Source organism: Perna viridis, chromosome 9 (genome assembly GCF_037379345.1).
Source record: "Perna viridis isolate PV_CMFRI_1.1 ecotype Kerala chromosome 9, ASM3737934v1, whole genome shotgun sequence".
Taxonomy (NCBI): domain Eukaryota; kingdom Metazoa; phylum Mollusca; class Bivalvia; order Mytilida; family Mytilidae; genus Perna; species Perna viridis.
Window position 1 is genome coordinate 13556782 of NC_142453.1, and position 25670 is coordinate 13582451.

The 25670-nt window shown below is 32.3% G+C and overlaps 1 protein-coding gene, 1 long non-coding RNA gene and 1 pseudogene across 11 annotated transcripts in view; 2 read left to right on the forward strand and 1 right to left on the reverse strand.

The window, feature by feature from the left end:
* LOC148606859 (E3 ubiquitin-protein ligase Bre1-like) overlaps positions 1-25670 on the forward strand; it is a 79377-nt gene continuing 53707 nt past the window's right edge. For 3 of the 10 annotated variants that reach the window (XM_088545605.1, XM_088545609.1, XM_088545615.1), the window contains exons 1-5: positions 1657-1856; positions 16384-16531; positions 19721-19888; positions 20673-20742; positions 22613-22999. In XM_088545605.1, coding sequence (XP_088401731.1) covers positions 16421-16531; positions 19721-19888; positions 20673-20742; positions 22613-22999 — 736 coding nt within the window. In that variant the 5' untranslated portion in view covers positions 1657-1856; positions 16384-16420. Of the gene's footprint in view, positions 94-1656; positions 1857-4164; positions 4316-16383; positions 16532-19720; positions 19889-20672; positions 20743-22612; positions 23000-25670 lie in introns of those variants that run through there. The other 7 variants (XM_088545606.1, XM_088545608.1, XM_088545607.1 and 4 more) reach the window with 7 other exon arrangements.
* LOC148606860 (uncharacterized) lies at positions 11798-13464 on the reverse strand (annotated as a pseudogene).
* On the forward strand, positions 12559-15852 carry LOC148606861 (uncharacterized). Its single transcript, XR_015915253.1, has 2 exons — positions 12559-15062; positions 15481-15852. It is a non-coding gene; the product is annotated as an uncharacterized LOC148606861 (long non-coding RNA).

The window sequence follows — 25670 nt, forward strand, 5'->3', positions numbered from 1 at the left end:
TAAGTAGACATGCGGAATATCTCGGGGTAAAAGCACTTACCTTCGGCGGAGCTCCATCCATTAATCCGGGCATTTTCAAGATGGACGACAAAGGTACGACATTCGAATTTTTTGAAAGTTTATTTCACAATGTCTTTGCATTTCACTCAGCTTTTTGAACAGTAAAACGGAATCTCTTTAAACTTTTGAAATTTTACCATTAATTACAAAAAAAAACATAAGCTCTGTAGAGCTTTTATTCCGACTTGCATAACAAAACAACACATAGAAGTACACAGAAGTCGTGCATACATACAGATATACAGATACATAATTCTGTCTGTTTATCTTCAGATTTCCGCACTCCGTCATTATACTGACAATTATTTGCCGTTTGCATGCGTGGCTACCGCTTAAATTTAAAAAAGAACTTATAATGTAAGTGATGGAAAATATATTGTCAAGTGTACCTAGCGTTTTAGCTGCAAAATCGTAGCTCTTGATCTTTTTTTTTTTTTGATTTTGTGATGTAGAGCTACGAATTTTACTCCTAAAAAAATTGCGATTACGATGACCTTGATCTATCGCACCTATTTTCCCTTCGTATCGTGGCTATGTGCTTCGCAGGCTGTCAACACACAGTTGTTTCGTTTTGTTAAACATTTTTCAACCACATTACCTGAATAAGCATATATGAATAGTCATATTTTTCTTATTGTAGCTCAAAATAACAGATAATACGTAGGGGCCGCCTCTTTATCGCCGTCATATTGGTTTAAGCGAGATCCTGTTTTTCGGTCACGTGACGAATAAAAATAGACCGCATTTCGACAAAACATGTGTTATTGTTTACAACTAAGATGCCGCCGGTTTTTCATTGTAATCGTTGTTTTTAACGGACTTCTAGTATTTACAATAAAAATATAATTATATACGACCATATTTCATCAATGTAATGAAAATAAGTTGTAGTTTCATTCATAAAAAAACATTTCATCTTGCATGTAATTCACCCCCCTCTTTATTGTCATGACATTGTGTCTATAATGGATATGGATTCCAAAAGGGTCAAAGCTTGGTACAGTGATAAATTTAAAAATGATTTTAAGGTAGAACTGAAAGAAGAACAAGCTAATGTAATCTCAAAAGTTCTTAATGGAGAAAGCTGTGTTGAAATTTTCCCAACAGGGTTTGGTAAAAGCATTTACTTTTATTTGTTGCGTTTGTTTTTTAATGACCTTCAACATTCAACAACAAAAATATGCATAGTTAAATTGATGAGTGTAAGCTAATGAGAACTTGCCAAAATATACATCTACTCGTATTTGGTGAGCTGGCGAGCGGTGGTTTCCCACACTGTGATTATAGCATACTTATTGACTGATTCAGCAGACAAAACGAGCAGACGTGATAATCTAGGGGTTTTCATTAAGAGAGGATGAAGTCCGAACGTTCCGAATAAATATACAACTTTTGTCCAATCCGATGACGGAACTAAAAATCCGCAAAAGCGGTTGACATTGCCGGTCAATAGTCTGAAAACTATGGACTGCTCAATAGTCAAACAGTGAAAAAGGAGAAAAATAGCAATTTTACTGTAGAAAATTTTGTATTGTTGTTAATATACTGAGGTATAATAATTATTCCTAGGTATTTAGTTGATGTTTCTGTTTTCAGTGTATGCCCATGAAGGATGTAATCATGGTCAACTGGTTTCTTTTTTGATGAAATTCTAATGATTGAACATTTGTCAGGGTGAAACAACATTAACCAGTCTTTTTCCCATTTCACGTTTAGATCTAGTTAAAGTTTACGTGCATCTTTAAGATTTTTGTAGATGATGCTATCGTCTGCAAATAGTCTTAATGTACTGTGTTGTAAGTATTCTGGGAAGTCATTTATATATATTTGGAATAATATATATCCCAAAAGGGATTATATATATTTATTATAATTAGACGCATGCAATACATATATCATTTAAAATTCTGACAAATTTAAGCACATGCACTGTTAAAGCACTACATAAAAAGCACATTGATGAACTAAAACAAGCAAGCTTAAAGCTTAATGTAATGAACACTGGCTAGTGGTTATATTAATAAATAACTGAGTAAAATAACTGTGAAAAATAAATATTAAGAACATACTAGAGATAAAGCTAAGCTATAGGGATACAGATGATTGAGCCAAGTTAACAAGATCTGCAGGAGCCACACTTGCATAAGCTGCCATTCCAGTTATTAATTAAACTCTTGAATTGTACAACTTGTTAAGGCTGGTTTTTTTTTTTTTTCAGACATTGTCAGGCAGCTCATTCCATAATGTGGCTCCTCCTTATCTGAATAAGTGTAGTCTAAATTTTGTTGTTTTTACCTGTGGTATTTCTTTTGTACATGTATGTAGTTAGCCTTCCCAATTTTGTTAAATGTTTTCCAATATGTTTCAGTACATTTGGCTTTTTTTTACATATTTCAGATACATGTTTATCATATATAAGTTGATAGTCTATTGTCACACCCAGGAGTTTGACCTCATATTTAATTTTATTATTGTCTAGATTGAATTTTATATCCCCATTTTTAGTCTTTTTCCCTATGGCATTTGCCTGAAATTTGTCAGGATTAGCTTTCATTTGATTATCTCCAAACCATTTATCAACATTTTACTTTCCTTTTCAAGAGTTTTGACTAATCCTTCTAGGTCTATTCCTAATTGTGACAAAGTATTATCATCTGCATAATTATATAAGGTACTTTCATTCACAAAGTTAAAAATGTCATTTAAAAATATATTGAATAATACTGGTCCTAGTATAGACCCTTGGGGTACTCCTTTATAGATATCTTTCCATGTACTAAAATTTACACCAAGTTTTACATGTACACATTGTTTTTGTTCTGATACATGTAAGAAACTTGAAACCAGCCTTAAAGCACTTGAAGACAGCCCATACGCTTGTAGTTTTAATAACAAAAGATCATGTGGTAGGCAATCAAAGGCTTTCCGCAGATCCATAAGCACAGGAGCAACATAGAGGTTTTTATCGACTGCTTGTTTCTAGTCCTCAATTATTTAGAGTGTTGTATTACAGCCATACCCCAGTCTAAAGGCAGACAATGACTTATGAAAAATGTTTTCAAAATGTCTGAGCTTCTGGTATATGGCCCTCTTGAAGAACTTCGATACCACTGGCAGTATACTATACAGTTCTTTTTATGTAGGGGACTACCTGAGCTTCCTTTAACTTATTTGGAAAAAAAGCTTCTTCAAAAGATTTATCTATCATAACTGTAATGGGTTCCACAATAACAGACTTACATATGTAACTAATTTTAAAACATGTACTGAAATACCATCTTCGCCAGTGGCTTTGTTGACATTGATTTTATTTATTTGTTTCTCTACAAAATCATTACTAATATCATGAAAGTACAATTTACATGTACCTTCTTGTTTACAATTTTCATATATACTACTGACACTTGGATGATCTTGATCTACCTTACAGCTGCTATTTCCTATATCTTTTCACATTTCCAAAAAAATCATTAAAATTTGCTGCTACATGTACCATGGTCTGATCTTTAATAATATTCTCATTACTATCACACAGCACAAACTGATTTATTCATCATGTCATAGTTTTCCTTTCCTCTTTCGTCTACCCTGGACTTGACTTTTTATGAGCAACTCAGCGGGTGTTTCTAGAAAAGCAGAGGATGCTTACCCCCATCGGTGCACTTGGTCCATGCTCCCAGTTTTTGGTTGAGTTTGTGTAGCTCATTTGCTTTTTTTACTTTGTACATGTATGTATTATTTTAGTTACTTAATGTTCTTTGTCCGCTAGAACCTTGGTTGCCTTGATTACTGTTTAAAACAAATTGGAAAAAGATATAAAAAATATCTTTTTTTTTTTTTCATATCAAACAAACCTTTTAAAGTTAGTACTTAACTATACTATAGCACATTGGGGTGTGTGACACTATATTTTATGTTTCTATACAATATCCCATCTGTCTGTTGATATTACGGGGAATCTAATCCCTTTTGGAATCCCAAAAAGGAATTCAGGGAAACCTGCTAAGACCACCTTTGCATTAAGTTAGGCTCTTATGAAAAATCATACCCGTGGAAACAAAAATAAATAACCTTTAATGCAAAATGCGCTTTTTATCAATGTAGATCGAAGATCAGAATTGATATAGCAGTCGCCAGAGCCTTCAGATTTGTAAACCTGATAACATCTGAAGTTATCATACACTACCGCAGGAAAATAGTTCCATTGGCATACCCCACTAAAGTTCAGATGCAGATAGTAAGGTCCACTTTATAGGTATTTCTAATATATGAAATTTAATTCTATGTTATTAATGCCAAGAAACAAACCTAATAAACAACTTTATCTGCGAACCTAATATACTGATTACTTTGGTTTGTATTAACCATGATTCAATGGAAAATAGTTTACCTCTATCCTCTTATTAGTACCTGTTTATTTCTATGCATTTATCCAAATAAACAAGTCATTCATTGTTGATATATTCAAGTTTATTTTTAGAAGCATAAAAACCATATTATCCTTAGCTAGAAATGAAAACCCTGCAAGATTATAAATAGTTATCAATTATATAATGGAAATATGTGAGCTGAGTACCAATTGGAATAACTATCTTCAGATACCTTGTGACATCAGAAGCTGTGATCAGACAAGTAAAAATAAAATTTTGCATAGACGATGCCATAGAAATTTCGATTATGCCTTTCTTGGGAATTGTGTCATTTTTTTGTGGTCTGGTGTTGTTGGTTTTTGCAATAATCATTCTATCTGGCTATTTTAGCCATGTGTATGTTATAATAAAGCTGTAGGTGCTCCAGGGCCTTAAAAGTGCATGGCAAATGTTTCCTGCACCAAACACGATTGGTGAAAATATACATGTATTCTAAGACTTTATTGTTAATGTTAATGTATGTGTGTCTGGAACTAGGTATCCAGCGTTTTTACATGACACATAGGCATCTGTGGAATAACTTGTAGCACTTGAGCTATAAAGCTAATCAACTGAGAAATGTAGCTAGTTTAGAGGAACATGTAATTAAGAATAATATGATTTATTTCAGTGATTGTGGCTTAATTTTGAATGATTATACAGACAGTTTTGACCTGGAGGTTGATAAATTGAATTTTTGTCACCTTCCCTCTTTGAATAACATCTGCTTTGTTTGGTGTTCATAAAAAGACACAACACAAAATATGAATTGAAAAAGGCCATTTATTATAAAATGACGAAAACTAAGTATCAAAAGGACATCAGCAAAACACAACTATATATACATTGATTTACAATACAATAGACAATAGACAGTATTTATCAACACAAACACATTTACATTAAACGGTTATGGAATAATGCAACACAAAACAAAGTGCAAATAAAAGTAATATGACATATTAATATGAACAATAATTTGATCAAGGTGCAACAGTGGTATACAGTTTAATAAATTTATGTATTTATTCTGATTTCAAAACATTCTTTCATAAATTTTGTAATTAGTTTGATTACATTGAATAGGCGACTGTTTAATAGGGAAACTATTTCTTTCATTGTAAAAAATGAATTGGAGAATACAAGATTATCAACTTTATTTAGTTTTTCTATTAATTTGTTTCTTTGTACATGTAGGTTATAGTGGGAACATATTGAGAAAAAGTGGTGTTCATCTTCAATATCACCATTTTTACATGAATTAGTTTTATTATTTTTATCTATTTTGCAATATCTCCCCATTTCTATTGCTAAAGAATGGGCACTAATACGGAATTTACAAAGAATGGATCTATCAGATTTATTTTTACAAATGTCTACATATTCAGGTCATTTAAATGGTAAATGTGTTTTTCGGAAAAATGTTAGTTTTTCACTTGCTGATATGACATTAATGATATTTTGTTTAGTTTGGTCAAGCATTCTTTGCTCAATTCTGTTAATGTGAGATTCAATGATTTTTATGTTTAGATTTAGGTAGCTGAATCCTAAATTATTCAACATATTTTTGATGTGAGACATCCATACACTACTTTCTTTAACTTTGTTAAAAATAGTATGAACCAGGGATTTGGGAGAGTTAAGTATGTGTACTAAAAACTTCAGAATATTTTATTTAACTTTGAGGTGTAAAGGTATCCTATTTAGTTCAGATAAACAGGCGATATCTGTTGCCTTGCAGTGAACCCCGAGAATTATTTTACAAATTTTAGGTGTAAATGTTCATTTGGGTCTGAGTCTTTGTAATTTTTAGCAGCTCCCAGACCTCACTTCCATATAAAATAACAGGAACTATTAAAATATCAAATAATTTCTCCATTAACTTACAGGGGTTGTCTAATGACAAAGACTTTATTTTTTTATTTCTTTCCCTTTTCCATTAAATGTGTTTTAGATAGGTTGAGGTTAACAGTATAATTAAATAAAATACCAAGGTAACAATAAGACTTAACTGTTTCAAGTGTCTCTGTATCTATTTTGAAATGGTTATGGAATGTTTTACCATTTGAATTAAAAACTATTATCTTGGACTTCTCTTTGTTGATTTTGAGTTTCCAATCTATTCAAAAGTTATTAACAGCATTAATAGATTTTTGTAGACCCTCAGGTGTTTGACCCTCAGGTGTTTCTGATAACACTATTATATCATCTGCATACATCAGAGCATCAGAGAAGTTATTTTTAAGTCAGAAATTGAAATTGGATCAGTACAACTTTTATCTAGTTCATCAGAAAGCCCATTTATAAAAAGATTAAATAAGGTAGGACTAAGTACATCGCCTTGTTTTACATCATAAGTGGAAGGGAAATATTTACTAAGACCATCTGGAAATTTTATTCTGCATCTTGTATTTGGATACATTGAATATATAATTTAAAAAATCATATATGCGATTTCATGTTTAAGTAAAATGTAGAAGAGACCCTCTCTCCAAACTGTATCGAAGGCCTTTCTATGGTAATAAAGGCTGCAAACATGTAAGTCTAGAATAAACTGAATTGTAAAAAATACTGAAAGTACATAACTAGCCCATGAATAATATCTGAGCTGAAAATCAAAGGTGAGGGGCAGATAAATTGAATAAAGATCTGAAAACTTAAAAACTGGGAGTGGCCAACTAGCAGTTTGTAGTTCTAATATGCACTATGTTGTAGAGTTTTGTGTTCATTCATCTAGGTGTTCCATGGAAACCGATATAGAACTTAAATATTACATGAACTGGCACACTGCTACGATGCATCAAGAATTTTGGTGTGTGTTTTTTAAATGTCCTTTGTAATCAGAATGGTGAAATTAAAATTAAAAACAGAGAGTTCAATAATAAATATTTATTACAATAAGCTTGTGTCACATTTGAATTCGATCTCTGTACTATCCATGTATTCCATGTATTTGCAATTTGACTATTATTTTAGGTGTAAAAATTTGAACAATCGATACAAATTGATATAGTACATGAGTACTATGATTTTAAAAAATCTTTGAATTATATGTGGATAGCAATCTTTCTGAAGGAAGGTTATAAGCAGACTATTTTTTTTTCTGAAAGCTTCCGATTAGCTTGTGATGTCACTAAGTTGGTTTGGTACTGATGCAAATACTGCATATTAATATGTAAACAAAGAATATTCTGTAAATACAATTTATCAATTAGTGAGTTGCATTACAAATAACAGAACCAATTTGGAAGGATTCATACCTGGCATACCACGTATTGGAGGTACGCCAGGTATTTATCAGACTACGCTGCGAGCTGTACTGTATTTCTGCGATCGTCTTTTTCTGATCACCAGAACATGTCAAGCTTATGATTGCACAAATGATCAAAGAGAAATATTTAACAATTTTTTTTTCCAGCAACACATACACTCTTCAGAAGTACACATTAGTCTTCTAGCTGCAAATTCCCCTGTTTGTCAGTGTTGTCTAACATTTGCTTACGCTTTGTGCCTCAACCTCCTGTATATTATGGGTTGAAATTATAGAGGAAAAGTCCCAATTAAAATTTGCACTTTCTTCTGGCATAGAATCAATTACCTACATGTATTTACAAAATGTACTTTCACTTAACAAACAGACTGTCACTTTAAATGTGACATCACAGTTAAAACAATCATGGTAGCGCCCATAGGCGCTGTAAATTTATATCTCTAATTACAAAATAGCGATTAAGTAGGTAAGAAAAGGAAATTCCTTTTTTAAAATTTAATTTTCATGAACATTTAACAGATTAGTTTAGATATTTATGACTTGCACAATAACATAATCTTTCAGTATATACACTGTACTTGTACATGTACATGTAGATACATTTTTTTGTGTATACACTGAATAATTAAAAAAAAATATTACATTTTGTATATGCAGGTAAATGAAAACAGCGAAAAAATTCAGAAATATCTACAAATTTTCAGGATGTGGAATGAATAAAACATGATTACACTATATCTTGATCAATTTTGAAATCTTTAAGTTCAATAATAATGAATATCTGTTGAAAATGTGATTTGGGTACTGGAGAAAACTTGGTATGATTAATGCAATTGATAACCAATCCTGTTCATGTTATACTTGTGAACTGTAATGAATTAAAGTTTTACACTGATGGCAGCTACATTTGTACATATACAGTTTGTAGGTACATGTAAATGTAGCTACATTTTCAATATCAAATACTACATATTGTCATATGGAAAAAGTCAAATAAATGAAGAAATAAAATTACTGCAGAAGTCCTGAAATACAATTTGGCAAACATTTGTTTTGTCATGATTTTATGATTGAGTAATAATTGGTCCCCTTGTATCCACTTCCCAAGTAAAGTCAAAATGTGGTTGTTCTCTACTACGAGAGTTCTTCCTGATGTTATCACTTACAATGTACCTGTGCTTTGGTTTTGGTTTTCAAAAAATCAGTGAGTGCCTCAGTGGCATGGGGCATCAACATTAAATCCGCAACTTTTTCATTTTTTAAGATACAAGAGATTTTGACAAGAGATTTTATTGATAGCCTTGGACACAGTAGGTGTACAAGAGGACAACAAAAACAAATAAAAACATGTACATACATGAAAATAAGAACAATACACAGAACAGTCAATATCATAAACTATGTGAATACATACAGATTCACATTTATATTTTAACACATTCACTTTCATATGATATTAGCAACTTTTTCGTAAAAAAGCACACTCTTTTGTATAATTGAACATTACAGATGATACTAGCAATTTTTCGTAAAAAAGCATACACTCTTTTGTATAATTAAACATTACAGATACACAATGACCCACCAAATTTACTCATATTCAGTTGCTTTGTATGGTAATCTGGGATATAACAAGATCTTAAATACTTAACTGTTGGATTATTACACTGGAAGAATATGTGAAATTCATCTCCCACCCCTTCTTTACAAAGATTACATATTCTTTGACTCCGTGGGACTCTAGACCACCTCCCAGTTTCTACGGGTAGTTTTTAAGTTGAACATCTTAATTTTGTCAAATGAATATGTTCTGCTGGGGACAATAGAAGAAGATATGTTTCAATTCTGAATTCATGATTAAAAGTGGAATAGTGTTCACCACGAGATATGTTGTCCATTTATGAAAACCAAGATTGATAGAATTGATCACATAATGTCTGTTTAACTGTGACCTTAAACCAGTTAATATTTACTTTAACATGTTTGTTTCATAAGTAACTAAGACCCGTATCATCCAAAATAGATTTAACCTAGTTTACCCATCTAAATTTGGTTGGATTATTGTCAAGCAAACTTATCATAAGCCGAAGCATTAGATTTGACAGTTTTGTTCTTTTTTGCATAGTTCTTGCCCAAAAGCTAACCATTCTTACTTTAACAAATATTTCATGTGGAATTCTACCCAAATCTCCATAAACATAAAATTTGGAGTGCTGTTTCTCAGCTTAAGGATATTTTTACCAAATTTAAGATGCACCTTTTCAATGTTTTGCTTATTTTCAAAACCCCAGACCTCAGAGGAATATAACAGTATTGGTGATATCAAAGTATCAAATAACTTCAACTGTAAATCTAGTGGCAGTGGAATGTTTCTTAGTTTCCTATAGAGAGCAAAAAGAGCTTTTTGGGCTTGATCTACTATACACTTTCTTGCAATATTGAAATTGCTGTTGTAATTGAAAACTGTGCCTAGATATGTTTATGACTGTTTTTCTATATTTTTGCTATACATTTGAAATTTACATGTACATGTGAACAATTCTTTTGGTTCCCTATTCAACACTTTTTATCCATGGAACTTTAAAATTTATGTTCAAAAATTAAACTAAATGAGTATAAAATTATAATTACAATTTTAAATGCAAATAAAGGTTTACATATGATTATCATTACAAATTTATTTTCCAAGTAAAAGTGATTTCACATACAAAATATGAATTATATGTATTGTATCTAAATTGAAACAATCTAGAGAGCCTAAATAACATACACATGTATGTTAAATGAGTATAATGATAATTATGTACATGTAATTATCATTATAAATTTATATTTCAAGTAAAAGAGTTTTAAAATTTGTAAATACATGTAAATGTACAAAATACAGGTACAAATGTACATTTATGAATTATTTTGTCCATAAGAAACATTTTACAGGACCAAATTTGATATAAAATAATAAAGTTATAAAGTTTTGAAAATTGTGAATCTATCATTAAATTGTCGATTGTTCATTTAGTTGTTTATTTGCCAACAAATTTGGCCCCGTGCAGGTCCGGGTGTTAAAAGAACAGGCCTGCAGCAGCGCTAAGCTTGTCGTAAAAGGCGACTAAATAGTGCTCAGAACCTTAGCCGGGAGCTAGGGCGCTCTGCCCACAGAGCAACTGGGATGTGTGCCCCAGGTGGTGGAATAGGGAACCCCTGGCGTGTTACATGCTGGGGTTGTCAGGCTATAATATGGAAAACCTGACCGCAAACCATAGTGGTGCACCATGTTGGGAAAGATGCCACGTTCCTCGCACGTTAAAGAACCCTACTGTGGTATTCTCCCGGAGTAGGAACCATAGGGTTCCGCCACAGGAGGCTAAATTGCCCGACCCTACCCACCTTTCCCTATTTCCAGTGGCAATCAAAATTTGTCGACCCCATTGTCCTTTTGTCCCATCACTTTTTTGTTTCATCATCATTTCATGTTCATTTTATCATCAATTTCATTTTCATCGTCTGAATATAGCTGAAATATTGCTGCTCGGACGTTAAACCCCAAAAACAAACAAACAAACAAAGCCAACAAATTTGACACTTAATGATATGCAAATTAGTGAATATGGCATCATTAATGAGATTGGGCGAACTCTCCTATATGAGAAAGGGATTTGCCTTAAGTGTGAAGCATTTTTAAAGTAGGTTCCTTTTTATATAAAATGGATTTCATGTCATTTACCATTTGTACAAAATTTCATGTACATGTGTGTGTGTGTGTGTGTGTGTGGTAGCTGGCAAAAGATATTCCAGATATTTGTAATTTAATTGTTAAAACAGTTCTGGTTTGGCAAAAAATACCTGAAGTAAAGTTTTTTTTATGATGTCAGAGGAGGTATGATCAAATAACATGTGGGTCTTTGAGTGAAATATTTTGTTTAGCAGATGTTTTGACTACATTTTAAAGCTTAAGTTATAAGGTAGAGATGTAGCGTTTTGCTTTGACAAAAGTTCCTGAAGTGGTCAGTATAAAAAAATAAACTTTTTTTCTTTCTAGATACATGTACTGTACTCTTCAGAGTCCATTAATAGATATCTGCATAAGGCTGTTTAGTATCTTCTGGCTCAGTCTGTTCCTTAAAACAGATTTAACCCTGCTGAGTGTAGGAAATGACTGTTCACAGTCAGCTGTTGATACAGGTGGCACTCTACATATACTAAGTTTAGCACATAATGGATACAGGTCTGTCAGCTTGATAATTTTCTTCATTGCAACAGTGTGGGTGTCTTGCTGCATTTCTGTTGCCATCAAGTGCCTAAGTCAGGTAAACTCTGTCTTGAGTGTCTCTAGGTCACCAACTGATGTAAAATGGTCAGAAAGCCTCTGTAAAAAGAAAGAACAACATAAGCTAGCTTGAATATTGAAATAGGAATTAAGACGATTAAAAATGCTTGAAATTGAACAATTGAAATCATTCTTGCATTGATTTATTTCAATTCATAATGAAAAAAATTTATCTACTTAAAAAAACAAAATTGTGATATAGAAAGTAAATAAAGTAAGTCTTTTTTTTGTCAGATTTTTTTTTTTTTTTGTAAAGATTTTTTTCTAATGAGCAATGTTCAAAGTGTATGTATAAGTACCTTTAGCTTTTCATGTTGAATGAATTCCTTCCTTCCTGGGTCAGTCTTGTTTATCAGGTCAGGATCAAAAACTGAGAAGGCATCCAGAAGGCTGGTGTCTGGGAACCTCTGATGAAGGTTGTCAATGACATTCTGGATGTACCTTTGATAAATCTGAATGAATGAAGGAAATGGTAAATGGAAACATAAAACATTTAAAATAGAAAAAAAGGTCCTGGGAATCAATTTGAATTTATTATTTTTTCAATGTAAATTAAGTTCTTTTATTAGGCATCTTTTTGTTACTACAACATGTCTTCTCGATATACACTTGTTGACATTAATCTATCATTATCACAATAAACATTATTGAACTTACTGTGTCTGCGAAAGTAGAGATGTCAGTCTCACTGCCTTTGACATCATACTTGACTAGTTGTTGGAACCTGCTGAGGGGCTTAGTCATGTTATTTGCAGGTTGATCAAGCAGACAGTGCGGTGTCATTTGAGTGTTGGATACCATGGGGTCTAACATACTAAAGTCAATGTTGGCTTTCTTGAAGACTTTAGATAATCTTGATAGGTGTAGCTTTGTCAAATATCTTTTCCTCTAAAACTGCTTGATCAATTGGAATGAACTTTGGCATGGTTGTTCCTCAGGGTATCCTGACTGTTTAAAGGAGATGTGACACAAAAATATAATTTTATAAAGGGTTTTATTTATGAAAACTACCAGTATCATATGTTTAGATACGACTGTAACAAATGTTTTCTCATCGGGTTAGCACTAAAAGTTAGGATGCTTTATTTGTATTTTCAATACTACCTATTTAATATGCATAAATGAAAACTGGAAGTAACTCAATTACCATATATTGAAGTGCTACGTCATTGGTTTGCTATCTCCATTTGGGTACATTGAAAATGTATACACATGCCAGAAAAAATTAATAAATCTTTAAAAAAAGCTTGTATATATGATGCAGACTGGTTCACTGATTTGTGTTACACAGCTTGAGTACACAGTGTATGGGTGCAATAATTGTGTTTAGAAAGTAAGTAGACAGAAGTTCTTGTTTTCTGTTAGCTTTTTATTTTCATTGGGCATACAATGTACATCCCCGCATGGCAAATACACAATTAACTACAAAAATAGTGACACTCTTTGTATCATTTTTTCTTTGCCGCTGGGTTATACATGTATTAATAACAAGCCCAGTAGACTTTATTAAGACCGAGCTTCTTTTATCTTTAAATTGTTCGGCTACCCATGACATAAGTGTCGATGAACGTGGATGACTTCGATAATTGAATTTCTTTTGTTTTACGGAATTTGAAATAAAAAATTTACATGGAGACTATTTGACACAATACACAGTATATAATAGGTGACCCTAGGTGAGCTTAAGGGAGCTTTTCTGGTACGGACAATATTATTTTATAGGTCAGTTAAAATATTGAATTTTAGCAAAAAAAAAAGATTTAGATTAAGAGGAAGCTTCAGCAAGAAACCCTTATGGGTTATCAAATAAAATTATCAAAAACCAATAAAAAACTAGTTTGTCAATCGTTTGTTAAACAATTGAAAGGTCTTTCCCTTGAAAACTATCTCTGTGTAATACATGTATACACGTAAAGATACACAAGTGTAATTGGTTTGACACATAACATGTTAACTTCTACTAAGGTTTTTTTTGCACTTGGTAACCTAGTCCAATGAAATTGTCGATGTTTTCATCGTGATTTTATAATGTAAACTTGACAACCTTTCATTAGATATTCAACAACCCTACTTTCTGTGAACTTACGCATTTTGAACTTGTTAACCCCAACTGGGTTCTTTTTCTGTATAAAAAAACTGATATTTGACATGTACATGTTGTGACCTTTTATTTGATATGCGACAATCGTAACTATATAAAAAACTGAAGTTTTGCACTCATTGAACTCATTCAACTCATTTATTTCTAGACAAAACATCGATATTTCGGATGAAGGCTTTAAGACCTTTCATTTGATATGCAACAACCTTATCCTTTAAGAACTTTAATTTTTTGCACTTAATGACTGTACTCTTCGAACATGTATCATTATAGGGTTAAGTGGTACCAGGAAAAAAAAATATAATGAGAATTCCAATAGAATGTCACTGCCTGAAATTTTGTATTCCAGTGCTGCCAAAAGAAGACAAATCAATATGACAATGCTTGGCAAGAAATTTTGACTTAATCAATCATATATTAATTTTGTTGTAATAAATTTGGGGCAGGGATAGAGGTATAGATTAGAAATTCAGTTTTATGAATATATAATACAGCCAATCATTCAGTCAGCAGGCTGATTTCATATTGTCCGAAATATTTAGTTACTTACACATGTAGCTCAAAGAAATCTCAATAAAAGAAAATAATCATATAAAATGCCTGCTTAAATTGTGAGCATGTACATGTAAGTTATATTTATAGCATAGTATTCCGAGTTAGACAAATAAACTTTCGAACGCGCAGCGTGAGAAGTTTATTTGGCTAACGAGGAAGGCGTTGCTATAAATGATTTGTAACATGAATGACACGCCCATGACAGTCAGTGCAGAAAAAAATAACAATTGGCGGGAAAATCTAATAACCCGCACAGTAGGCAGTATGGCAGACGCATTCTCCTTACCAGATTGGCTTGACATTGAAAATGTAGAAAGCGATGATTTGGTTCTCTCTCAGGTGTGTATTTTTTAATTGAATTAGACTGATTTATGCTAATTGTCTTTTTGAAGGCTTTTAAACACAACTATTCGGGGCATGGACCCTCTTTTTTGGCCCAAATGTAAAAAAAATCTATTTATTTTTCCATATTTACAATTTTCTACAATATGTAGGCATATAACAAGTCTCAAAACTCCATAACCAGTCGATTACAATACCTTTTCTACTATCCACACGATCCGTAAGTGAAAAGATTTTATTGTTTTACCTTGGGACCCAAAAAAGGGGGGTCCATGCCCAAAATACCTGTGCTTTTGATCGGAAATCGGTAAAATTTTTCTCCGATGTGATGTCATTTATATGCCCTATATTGGCCCTTAATTTTTGGAAATATAGATATTTCATTTTGTTAAAACGATTGTTTACTGTTTTGCAGGTTCTTCAAGATGTCGAGGAAGATATATCATTAGCAGATGCGTCGGCAACAATAGAGGAGAATATTAGATTGTCGCAAATTCATCAAAATATTGAACCATTTTATGACATGAGTGTTTAAAGATTTGTATTTTATATATGAAACCTAATAAAATTTACATTTGTATGTGTGCTTTTTTGTAGGCGTAATCTTTTCCCAAAGAGGCGGAGCTTACCCATGCAATATTGGTTTTAGTGTTTTGGTTATTTCATGGCTGTTTCCTCATTGCATTATATAGGCCCATGTGACCTTTCATGCAATATTATTTGGTTGCTTCAATTTAGAGCATACATTTTGGTACATGCTTGTCGTCTCTATGTTATTCCATAAAAAGATCAAAGGAAAAAAGAAGATTCATGTTACAAGTAACATATAACCCATATAAGTAGAAAAAGGCGTTCATAAATGATGCACATACACATTCACTTCTCCCTGATCACTCCCCACTTCTCTCTAGTTTTGAAAGAGAAGTCACTTCTCCCTGTATTTCTAAAGTAGTTTTAGCCCTGCTTCAGTTTTCATGTCCATGTTGTCTAAAGATGCATTTTGAAATATAAAAGCACAGTGTAAACTTTGCACAACTGCTGTTATTTCTGAACATACAAAGACAACATTCAAATCAAATCTGGGGGGTATAATGTATGTCACCAATGAAGTTTACCTACTGAACTCATCAGTCAGTGGGCTGTCTACCATACATGTATGAAAAATATTATGGCATCTATATGCTATGTATATGTTGTTTGGTTCAACTTTCTGAAAATTATTAACATAAATTGGCAGCTAGTGATCTTTCCAGAGCAGCCCTGAATATCATGATAACCTCTTTATTTATATTTACATGTTCTTAATGTATAATTTTAGGTACACCATCTGCATCTGTTTAGGGAGATAATTTGAAATGGCCACTAAAAGGTCTGCAGAGGACCAAGGAACTGGTTCAGGTGAACCTCCCACTAAAAAGAAACATGCCACTTTACAACCTGTCAACATAGGAACTATTGGAAATTTGGTAAGTGTATATCTCATATGCACATTTTTACCTGCGCCAAAAGCTGGAAGCAGGTCTAGGAGTTAGGTCACTCTGTCCCTCTGTCTCTCTGTCTCTCCGTCTGCAACACAATAAGATATCAGCTTGTCATCGCAACTCCTCTGAAACCACTCTATAGAAATTCCTGAAACTTAGTATGTAGCAAGAACATCATAAAATGTACATATATGTGCAAATGTAGTCGTGCATATTATCAGGAAATTTTGATTCTCTATTTTTTATGGGAGTTATACCCTTTTGAATTTAGAAATTTACCATAAACTCACCTTCATATGTTATCAGTTATACATTGTGCATGTTTCGTTTTTTTTTTTTTTTTTTACTAAAGGGAGACTAAGCATCATATAATGAGAATAGATATGATGTATATGTCAAAGAGACAACAACCCCACCAGGATGAAAATGGCAGCCCACACATTGGTCTTCAATGAACCTTGAGGAAATCCTCATACCACAGGGTAGGCCGCTGCTGGCCCCAAAACATCATTATACACAGGTACAGAAAAGGAGTTGCCCCTATATACTCAAGTAACACAAAAATTAACTAAAGGTGGAAACAAAACAAGACATACAGAAGCTAGAAATTCCTGACTTGGGACAGGTGCAAAAAAATGTGATTGGTTAAAAGCACTTTGGCATCATCACAACCCTCCCCCTTTAAAATCTGACCACTGTGGAAAAAATATGACACAATTAAACACATCTAAACTTCAGTTCAAAAAGGTCAGAGTCCCTTGTTACAACAGAAATTAGAAACTGAATATAAATTACACAAATGTGCAAACTAAGGATGGCATGGCAGTTGACTGACATGCCAGCTCCTGACCAGTTTAAACCTACTAGAAGTTATGTCTCCATCGTATGTAATCATATCAGCATTTTTTATCAATATTAAAGATAATATAAGTTATGTCAGTGAGAGTAATACAGGTGTGTATGGTCCCTAATTAAAAATATAATAGTATGAAGGGAGTTCCATTTTGATGATTAAAGGCTACATGTAGTTCTTTTTGAATTGAAGCTCTGCTCATGAAGTTCCTATTTGAATTGTCTGGGAAAACATTATGCTTAACATTTGACAAAAAGTATTGTGCTTTATTCATATACCATGTCATATAGTTTCATTTACAGCAGGTTGAATATGACAGGATATGAAGTTAACATTTTATGAATCTTGTCCAATCAGGCAAGTTTATGAAAATTCTTCATGCTCTAATTGAAATCTAAGTGTCCTTAAGTATATACATGTTTAAAAGTAAATATGTTTTGGTTGTCTTCAGGACAAGTATAATTAAACTTTTACTTGTCTGAATGGTAGTTTCACTTGTCCCTGGCAATAGGACAATCTTGTATGAGTGATTCCAATTTCAATATAAATTAATGTAGGCTACTGAGTAATTAAAATAGCTCTCTAGTTTCTACATAGAAATCTAAGTGTGTCCTACTTACTTACTACTGAATACTTGTGTGATCTTTTGGACACTGTCTTTTAAATTGAAATTTTTGAAAATCTTGTGTTCATCAAGGAAAATATTTTCTTAAGCTGAAATTGGTTTTATTTGAGTATAATTACAGTGTAAGATAATACTTTGTTCATATACATGTAGTTTTTGAATGTGAATGCCCATTAACTTTTGGACTGGTTTAACAATTTTTGGAAAAAATATGAAATGGAACAAAATTAGTACATGTGTGTGAAGTTAAATACAATTATCAATCAAAATCCTCATCCTTTCATCAATATTTTTTTTTATTAATAAACAGAAATTAACCAAGTAAAATTATTTGAAAAATTCAAATTGATGAAAAGTGTAGTTTTGAAAATCTTATATTGATCACAGAAATTATTTTTTAAGCTGAAATTAGTACCTTTTGAGTATAATTACAGTGTAGGATAATACTCTATTGAAATACATTTGAATGTGATTGCAAATTAACTTTTGGACAGGTTTAAAAAAAAAATGGGAAAAAGGTTAAACAAAACAAAATTTAATACATATAAGGAAAACAGTTCTAAATAATACGGGAAATGTAGATTTATGATAATTATATTTCACATCATGTTATCTTAAGTTTTGTTTATCCTACAGTTTTCACAAGAATAAAAATAACCCAGTGCTAACAGCACTTTGATTTACCTTTGGAACATGTAGAAAGCATGGTAAAGGAATACAAAACAAACACTTTGTACTATGTTATAACCAAGAACCAGGTGATGATTATCATTATATTCTCGAATGTTCCTCCTTTTTCGGAGAAATGCTTTCAAATTTTACCAAGATTGCAATACATTAAATTTTTGGAACTTGATGTCAACAAAAAACCCATGACTTCTTCTTAAGCTTCGTTACTTGCGAAAAGAAATATATTCCCACGGTACTCCTGTCTAAGAACCCACCCCTTCTGTCTGTGTCCTTATTTTTTTTGTATGACTGCAAAAAATTGCTATCGTATAATGGTATGGTGCTGTTATCTTTGCCTGTAGACACTTGAATATTAGTTTGTTGATCTTTTTGAAATATTACAACAAGGTTTCAAACAACAAAAGGAAGGTTGGTATTGATTTTAGGGGTTGTGGCCCCAACCAGTTTAGAATTAGGGACCAAAAAGGGTAATGAAAACAAGCATTTCATAGATTTCAACTACCGGCATATAACCCCAGTAATAGCATAGGAATGTCTATGATGTTGTTCCACAATATTCTAAGCCACAATGGTCTGGCTGGTATTGATTTTGGGGGTAATAAGACTTGGAACATTTTAAAAATAAGGGGCCAAAACAGGGAGGCCAGAAACGTGTATTTACCGATGTCCAGACAATAACTTGAATGTTAGTGAATGGATTGCCTTTAAATTGTATAACAGTGTGCCATAACCAATGAAAGACTGGTATTGATTTTGGTGGTTATGACCCAGTCCATTTTAGAATTAGGGGCAAATAAAGGACCAAAAACAAGCATTTCATAGAATTTAACTACATTTAGATAAGTATTGTTTAAGTTGTTTAATTAAAAGATTATATTAAATTAAAACTTAGATTATTATCAAAATATTGTTTGGGCTGTTTGTGGTTAATTTAGCTAGCTCAAGCAATCAAGTTTTACATGCATACACTATTGTAACTGTTGATTCTGAAACTTTTCTTTTGCAGGAAGAACTGGATAAAAAAGTCTTAGTTTTCCAAAATAAAAAGCTTGCAGAGAGAATAGAACAAAGGAAAAGAGCTGAAGAAGAGTTAAGAAAGCGTATAGAGCAATTAGAATTCAGGCAAAGAACTGATGATGCTGTGTTAATGATAGTTAACAGATACTGGAATCAGGTTTGATCAGCATGATCTTGATTAAACTAAAGCAACATTAAAATTGATGGTTAGAAGTTCGGTCATGATCACCATGACCTATTGCAATTTTTTTTAGCTACCAGATGTTTGGCAAAAATAAAAGGCTGCAGGCTGCAGGTCTTGTTTATCATTACTGAATAAAAAAAAGTCAGGACTTACATGTACTAACAGAATTAAGGGAGACATCATTTTGTGATTCATTAGACATTATTAAAAAGTTCAATGTACTTGCAAATCTCGAAATCTGTTTACTAGTAGTTCAATTGTATACATGTAATACTTTTAATGTGACATCAATTAAAGTTCTTGTCCATTTATGGTACATGCCAAATTTGAAAATAAATTGAAGAACTCATCTCTAAGCTGACTTGTCAAAAACTAAAATTTTACATAAAAACATGTTTACATTTAAACAGCTCAGACAATAATTCTCACTAACAGTGACTTTCAGGTGTACATGCCTACTCAATATGTAAATTATGTCATTGATATATAGATTTATTTTATCATTTGCTTATGTCACTAATAACTTACATGTTTGGCTTGAATTAGAAATTTTCTTTTTATCAAATTCTAAAGCCATGTTCATATTGAATGTTTATACCTAGGGTATATAAATTTCATACCTACAAGTAATGTTAACTGCTGTTATGTGAATTTTCACTACTTTGAATATAGCCAAACATTTACCAAAACTTAATTAGTATATATAGAGTTATACACTTTTCTTGATTTCAATTTTTGTTTGTACAATTCTTTGTAGTTGGATGAAGATGTTAGAGTATTGTTGCAGAGGTTTGATGCTGAGACAGCTGATGAAGATGAGACAAAAAGTAAGAAAGGTTTTTAAGACGCTAATATTATTAGCAACTTCTTGCACTCATAATTTTAGTACTGTACATTTGTATATCATTTGCATAATTATATATTACTACACCACATTATGGTGCAGATAGGACAAAAAAAATGTGTTTACGGTACCCCAACCAACCCTATTTTTCAACCCCATCCTAAAACATTTTTATTCGAAAAATGGGCAGAAAATAAAAAATTTCGGAAATTTTGGCACATCCGCATCCGCGTTTGTCAATTATTAATTCAAACAAACATGACAACCTCAGAATCTAATCATGGCCGGTTAGTTCTGTAACATAAAAACACTCATTTTATGTTTATCTTCCATGTTTCATCAGATATCAATAGGATAATTAATTAGAAAGAGTAAATAACCAAAATATTATCATGATTGCCAAAGAATGCCTATATTTAAAGAGTGTGCAGAACTTGTTCCATGCACGAATTAAATTCTCATGCATCATTCTCAATAAACAATTGATTATCCTTTTATTATAAAGATTTTCTTCATAATTTATCGATATTTTCAATATGAAGTTTAAATTCTGTGATTGGTGGATAGATATCAAAGTTGTGACATTTTGGCAGGAGAGTCTTGAGAGTGAAGGTACCGAATTTATATCACAGTGTGTATTTTCAAAAATTATTTACACCGGGAACATTTGATAAAACACTGTTATCTATATAATAATTTCATTTGTTGCTAAAGGCCAAAATGTGACTTTAATATGCATAAAACATCTGTTAAAGGGAAAGACCACCTTTGCATTAAGTTGGGCTCGTAAATCATAACCACGTAAACAAAAATAAATAACCTTTAATGCAAAATGCACTTTTATAAAATGCTCAAGGCTATGCAAAGTTCAAAATCTTTGAAATATATGTAGATAGCCATCATGCAGAACTCTCCAATCTGAAGGAAGATCATCAGCAGACTTCATTGATTTTTACCGATAGCTTCCGTTTGGCTTGTGTTGTTGGTTTGGTACTGATGCAAGTACTGCAAATAATATGTAAACAAAGAATTCCATAAATATTTCTACGTTTTTTGATGGGAACACGAACATTCTTTGGAAGTAGCCATTAGATTTTCCTTTGACATACTAGTCTTCTGGTTGCAAATCCAGTTGTTTGTCAATGTTGTCTGACATTTGCTTACTCTTCTTCTGTTTATTTTGGGTTGAAATTATAGGGCAAAAGCCCCAAATTTGCGATTTCTTCGGATATCATAATCAATTACCTATTTACTTTCACTTTACAAACTAACTTTGTGACATCACAGCTCAACCCATTCACTGTTTGTCGTTACACATTCATACGTGGCTCAAATTATAATCAGTTCAAGTGTTATCTTAACGGCTAATTGCAACCAAATTTAAAGGTAATAATTTTTTTATTGTATTTTGAAATACCAGGTAATATTGTTTATTAATTACTGCTCATAATTATGACCTATTCATCAAACTAATTTACCCACTAATTTCACATCTTGGTACCCAGGCTTGACATGTTTACAATTTCGTACACCTGAAAATAAAAAAATAATTGAACTGGTGGACAAAATACTCTTAAAAATACAGATGTTAAATTAATTCAGAAATACTGTACAAAGTAACATCACTGGACTAACATGCTGTGAAAAACAAACCATTCAACTTAAATAAATTCTTTAGAAATGGTAGAAAAAGGCAAAAAAACAAGAACCATAGGACAAAAACAGAACAAATCTTCGTACAAAAATGGCTAGAATATCTATACGCACGAGATATTGTTTTTGATGAAAATTGAGTATAAACCCAGCATATCCTCACAGAAAGTTGATTTATTTCTTTTGATTTTACATTTTAGATGAAAGTGATGAAACGAAAGCCTTTTTAACCCTCTTATCAACATGGGATAAACAAGAGCTAGAACAGAGGCTTGGGCAAAGAGTTGAATTTTCAAAAAGGGCTATTGGAAAATTACTACAGGCATTTGACAGACTTCTACAGAGAAATGAAAAACTCCATAAGTCTATACAGGAAAAGGTTGAAAAAGAAGCAGAAGAGGTGTTAGAATTAGGGACACTAAAAAAAGATGGTGAGACGAAGAAAGAGTTAGATGGAAAGAAGGAGATTAATGTAGATGTGAAGAAGGAAGGAGAAAGTAAGCCTGATACAGATGAACAGAAAGATGCAGAAGAGAAGAAAGCAGACGTTCCTGAAGGAGAAATTAAACAAGAATCTGAAAATACTGGTAAAGATACTTAAAAACACAAGATTTATTTCTGTTTTCAAATAACCTATGTCAGCTCACTTGACATCCATTGTCTTTTTTTTTCAAAACTCTTCTCTGATACTACTGGACCAATAACAACCAAACTTAGTATGAAGGTTTTTTTTAGGGTATTCTGCATAGAACTGATGTGGGGATTTTTTAACTGTCGATAACCATGGCAGCTGATACTTAGAGTAGAACACAGGGTCAGACAGCAGTCATCGAATATATCTCCAAACCTTAAGGTTTAAGCAAAGTCTGATATGGTTAAAATGTTCAGCATGATGAGATCTATCTGAGGTGAAATTTGCATGTAAATCTGTATATCCACAGACTTTTTAGCTTGCCTATCTGAAAGGGCCATGTGAGCTAATGCCATTACTTGGTGTCCATTGTCGTTGTCTTTGTTAACAATTTTGCAAAACTCTTCTCCTCAAAACTATGTGTACAAGACTAAATTGTCTGTTGCCATCATTGTTTGTAGTAGTCGCTGTTGTTAACAATTTTTCGAAACTTGTCTCCTCTGACAATACCAGACCAATTACAACCGAACTTGGTATGAATGTTTCTCATAAACTGTTCTGGGGATTTTTGATCTGTCAAAATACATGGTTGCTGTTACTAAATTAGAAAATAAGGTTCAGACAGAAGTTTTATTGCATATATCTCCAAAACTGTTAGATTTAGCCAAATTCTGATATGTTTAAAGTTATTAGCATCATGAGATCTATCAGTGGTAAAATTTTCATGTAAATCTGTTAAGCTATGTTTGAGTTATTGCATTTTTTAATGTTTTTCCATACTTTTAATGTTATTTCTTTCAAAAATCTTCTCCTCTAACGTTACCTGACTAATCAGAATCGAACTTGGCATGGATATACCTTAGGGCATAGAACTGATATGGGGATTTTTGATCAGTTGAAGAATGGCCCTTTACTAAAAATAGAACATACATGTAGGGGTCGAACAGAAATTTTCTGCCAACTTCTTGTTGAAGTTAATGTCCTAGAAATGCAAAATATGTTAGTTTTTGCAGTTTTCAGCCATTGAAAACTATTAAAGAAAGGAAAGAACTTTCATTTGATAAAATAATCCTTATGATAAGGCCTACAAATCTCTACATGGTTTGAAGTTGTTGGACGTTTCATTGTTAGAGTTGTTGCCCTTGAAAGGTTTATGGTCTCACTGACCACTTCTAACGTTTCCATTACTTTACATGTTAAAAAAGTAATTTTCAAAGTCTCACAGTGAATTCCCAAAGTTGCATACCGTTGTGGAGCTTGGAAAGTAAGGCTTCCAAAATCATTATGCTAATGGTACGATGATTGTAGAAATTTTTCACAAAATTTACTTGAATAAATAATACTGAAAATCCACATTTTTACCTGTTCTGGTAGCTGACAGCATGGAGGCAAATTACTCACACATGTAAACAATATTCATACACTTTTGTAGTTAATTACATATATGATTTTAAAGTACACATTCTCAGCTTTATTTTGACCACTTTTAATCATAATACACACAAATAATGCACTTACAATGCATATGTCCAGGTTCAGTGTGTTGACCTCATCACTGTGCTTTCTTGCTACCAGCACTGTGCTATAAAGTTTAATATGAGGATTAAAAATCAATCACGACAGGAAACATGTGTGCCCTGAGGTCATTAGCTCTCGAAACCGATAGCAGTAAACAAGCAATGGTCTTTCAATCTCCGCATGACCGTGCAGGATGCTTAAGGCAATTGCCGACAAGATTCTTTATCAGTCACCCCACCCGGCCACAAATTAATTGGGTTTTTGATCCAGGATCAAAATACCTTATGTAGCCGGCCCTTCAGTGGAACTTCTCAACTATTTCTGAACACTACATAAAAATATAGTCCAAATGTAATTCCTTTTTATATCATTCAATACCTCTTTTATAACAAGTAAATATGTTTCTTGCAATTAATCAGATCAGTAATATTCTATTATTTCTGCAAATAAAATTAAGATCTAGTCTTCATATCGACTCAAGATTTGAGGGACTCCTTTTTGGCCTTGAAAGATATTTAGTATTAAATTTGTATTTAGGGAATTTATTTCCTGCAGTAATGTGTCTGGAAGCATAAGATGTGTGAAGTACTTCTATTTTAACACACTTACAAGTCAAATTTTCAATCCTATCATTAATATTTTACCTTTTATAAATGGAAGTGAAGAGCATTGATTTTAACCAAGTGAAATTGGCAGGAAAATTCATAAAAGTGTCTTTTGAAAATTTTGTGTTATGGAAATGATTTTCTTAAATTGATATTGGTTTTATTTAAGTTTAATTATAGTAATAGGATAATTAATTGGAAAGAGTGAATAACCCAAATTTTATCAAAAGTGCCAGAGAACACATGAGTTAAATCTTATTGCGTTCTTGGCACGAGTGATCATATTTTGGTTATTCACGATAACCAAATGATTATCCTATTTATTATGTAGATTCCTGCATTATTCATTGTAATTTTCAACATAAATTTAAAATTTTGTGAACGGCGAATTGACATTCGTGTTGTGATGTTTTGGTGGGAGAAAGTGCGAGAGTGAAATTACCAAATTTATTTCACAGTGTGAATTATCGAAAAAAATTACACTTTGAACATTCAGCAAATCAC